We start from the raw sequence: 3,457 nt of genomic DNA, 5'->3' as shown, positions 1-3,457 counted from the left end.
TCTCTGCATCATCCAAAATCATTTTGCATACCTTTGTTTCGTGTCGATGATGTGGGATACACTATGGCCCTCCTTCGACATAGTTGCTTCCTGTCAACTTTAGCTCATTATCTGGGAAGTTGACTGAGAGACTCCCTTCTAGTACCTTAGAGCTTTCATGCCCTAATGGAAATTTCTTCGCACTCGACGACAAGTTCACATCATTGGATTTCGATCGGGTGATTTCATAGGTGTTCGACTTCATGTCCTTTATTCACATTCCATGGATTATGCTGATAGTACCTTGAGGACCATTGTCATTATTGGTGGTTTCTCTCCATTAGGCTCTCGGTGCATTTGCTGAAAATAATTTAATAGAGCGCCTTCAATGTCCTCATGCTTTTCCACTTTGATCCCCTGCTCATTTTGAACATGAGTAATATTGTTCTACATTCTACGTTGTATGGCTGTGCAATGGAAAAATTTTGTGTTTTTATCACTGTCTCTAAGCCATCTGACTCTTGATTTCTGTCTCCAAAGCATTTCTTCTTGCCTAGCCCTTTTTGCAAGTTGCAACTCAAGAGTTCTCTCCTATTCTGACAATTCCTCTGAACGTCCCTCATCAATGATCCTTTGTTGCAGCTGCTTCATTTCTGATTCGATCGTGCTTTTTCCCTGGAAGATGTTACCAAAGGATGTGTGATTCCAGTGCTTGATTTTACCCTTTAGATTCTTAAGCTTTTGTTGGAATTGGAACATTTTTGACCCTGGAGGTGGGGAGAAATTGTTCCATTCAGTGCTGATAAGTTTTTGGAATTCTGGATGGGACATCCAAAAAGCTTCGAAACGAAAGGGCCTGCGAATCTTATTTCCAGGACGTGACCATTGAAGTGAAATGGGCCAATGATCAGAGCCTGAGAGTGGCAAAATGGATGCAGAGAAGTCCCCACCGATATGGATAGCGTTGTCCGAGAGTAAGAACCGATCTAGTTTTGAGGCTATCTGCTGATTCCCTGCTCTTCTGTTATTCCATGTAAACACTCCATTATTGAAAGGTAGATCTATGAGCCAGTTAGCCTGAATGAAATCCTTTAGAGGGAATCCTTCCTGACTACCTCTGCATCGACCTCCTTTTTTTTCCTCCAATCTTGTAATCATATTGAAATCTCCACCGGAGATCCATAAGGGATGCTGCCTGTTTTGGTTGAGAACAGAGAGGGAATTGAGGATTTCAGCTTTGAGAGATGCTTCTTGAGGAAAATAAACATTAGTAAGGAGCCCATGTAGATTTGTCCCAGTAATGTGAAAAGATGCTTGAAGGAAGTTCCTATGAGCATGAATATCGCTGAGATTGAGATCTCTTGGGTTCCAGAGAATCGCCAGACCTCCAGATGCTCCATCAGCATCCACAGCGGCATTGAAACATCCTGGCCAAATTTTCGCAGCAAATCTGTCTAAAATATTTGAAGTACATTTGGTTTCTTGCAAGAACAAAACTTGAGGATTTTCTTGCTTTAAAATTTTTGTGAGAATTTGTATCTTCCTTGGGCCATTGAGCCCCCTTATATTCCAGGAGGTTAGCTTCATTGAGACGGGTTGTTTTCAGATCTGTAATACTTGGTTAGCTTGGAATACCTACCGGATTCCACTAATATGTGTCCAATCCTGATTGTCCTCTGTAAATCAGTCTTCCTTCCTCTCTTTTTGATGTCCTTGGCAATGAATCTTCCATCCCAGGGTCCTCCAGTTTGTATTCCCAATGATTTTTGCCGTTGCGCCCTTGATAGAACTTGTTCCAGATTTTCAAGTTGCCCCATAGGAATGTCATCGAAATTATTTGTTGTGCAAGCCTTTTCTAAACCTGGAATGTCCAAGTCCCCTATATCTATAGCCTCTGTTTCTTCCTCCATAAATTGTGGATAGTACGATTCTTCATTAGGGTCCGCTTCTGGACTGACCTGCGAATGGAGGATCTCTGACTGCTTCGTTTGGGATGTCCCTATCGGTTCCTTCTGCTTATCGGAGGTGGAGGCTTCCTTGAATATAGAGTCTTCCTGATTCTTAAAGGCTACAACCTGTTTTGACTGTCTGTCTTTCACTGCACCTGGATCTGAAGGGGAGGGCGGATCCATATTGATATCAGTGTGATTAGCTAAGATTCTAAAGCTGTTGCTTGTTGAGGGCCCTGAGGGGCTGGGTTGTGGCATCTTATTCTTTGAGGCTTGCTTCTTGTGAGATTTTCGGCGATTTGCTACCTTGGTAAAGCCATCTGCCTCAGAGGCTTCTGATCCAGAAGGGGAGGGCTTTTGAGTTAATGGGCAGTCTCTAAAAAGATGTCCCAGGGCATGACACCTGCGGCATCTGAAAGGAACATGCTCATAATCAATCGGTTGAGTCCATTCAATATCTTCATGAGAGATACTTACCGCATCTGGGAGAGCTCGATTGAGATTCATGTATACGCAGATCCGAGCAAATGAGGTATATCTGTAAGTTTTTGTTTCTTGTGCGATCTTTACAAATTCTCCTAGAGCATTTCCCAGCGCTTGTAATGAATCTTCCTCCCAGTATTCCACCGGCAGCGAGTACAGTCGGATCCACACCGGAGCCCAGCTCAGATCCACCTTGTCCGGGTCGAAACGCTCCATCCATCCTCTGAGAAATAGTCCAACAACGTTGAAGAAGTAAGGGCCTCCCTCCAGCACCCTGTTTCTATCCTCCGGACAGTTGAATATTGCAGTGAAGAATCCTTTGGGTCCTAGCTGCAAAGTTATGTGTCCCTTGGGATGCCATTTTGCATTTATCCAGCCTCTTAGCGCCTTCTCAGTTGGCCATAGTCCGATAAAATTTCCTATTAGAGCATGGTCCTTCATAAACTGTATTTTTGCATTGATTCGATGAGCAGGAAGTTCTACTTTTGGACGCTCAGCTGCAACTGGTTTGCATGTTGTTGAGCGGACTTCTGGCGGTGTGATATCTTGCTTTGTTCGTTGAGAGTTCAGATCTGCATTCTCTTCTTGATTTACTGTTTCAATGCCTTCCGCATGTTGATGCTGCCCTTTGTCATTTTGTGGGGGAGGCGCATCACCCTCCCCCCTGGGGGGCTCCATTTAAAAGAATACTGTATCGCGCAGGGCTGAGCGTTCCTGAGCTTGTCAGAAGTAGCAGGAGAGCCTTTGTCTGGCGCAGTCTGCCGTTTCAGCAAGAGTTGAAACCCTAGGACACACTGCGCAGAGCCATCGCCGACCAGCAGACCCATGGACGAGTACGCCTATTAATGTGGCTACTAGATCAAAATATTACCAAACTCCTACTTCGACAGTCAGGAAAGAGAAAGAGGCCACCTCTTCTTCTTCAGCCTCGAGTTTTGGCCCTCTTCATATCGAGCGCCCCAACCCTGATTCCGCTATTCAGCCACCCTCTTGAGATGTGCTCAGGAAATCCTTGTACAATCCCAACGCTTGAGTCACTCAGCACT

The 3,457-nt window shown here is 44.7% G+C and overlaps 1 protein-coding gene across 1 annotated transcript; it reads right to left on the bottom strand.

Annotated features, from left to right (window-relative positions):
* Positions 1-570: 570 nt before the first annotated feature.
* LOC149161207 (uncharacterized) lies at positions 571-3,089 on the bottom strand. Its single transcript, XM_089434806.1, has 2 exons — positions 1,619-3,089; positions 571-1,406 (listed from the first exon to the last, which is right to left on the bottom strand). The coding sequence occupies exons 1-2, from the start codon at positions 3,087-3,089 to the stop codon at positions 571-573; spliced, it is 2,307 nt and encodes a 768-aa protein (XP_089290932.1).
* Between the last annotated feature and the right edge of the window lie 368 nt (positions 3,090-3,457).

Source organism: Pinus tabuliformis, chromosome 5_2 (genome assembly GCF_031772625.1).
Source record: "Pinus tabuliformis cultivar Carrire ecotype Pingquan chromosome 5_2, CPIR1, whole genome shotgun sequence".
NCBI lineage: Eukaryota > Viridiplantae > Streptophyta > Pinopsida > Pinales > Pinaceae > Pinus > Pinus tabuliformis.
Note: the sequence above shows the minus strand (reverse complement) of the source record. Positions and strands in the feature narration are given on the sequence as shown.

Excerpts from the sequence above, each read along its gene's own strand:
- LOC149161207 (XM_089434806.1), bottom strand. The coding sequence starts at position 3,089 with ATGGAGCCCCCCAGGGGGGAGGGTGATGCGCCTCCCCCACAAAATGAC. Across the intron at positions 1,407-1,618 it reads ACACATATTAGTGGAATCCG|GATGTTTCAATGCCGCTGTG; the intron begins GTAGGTATTCCA and ends AAATTTGGCCAG.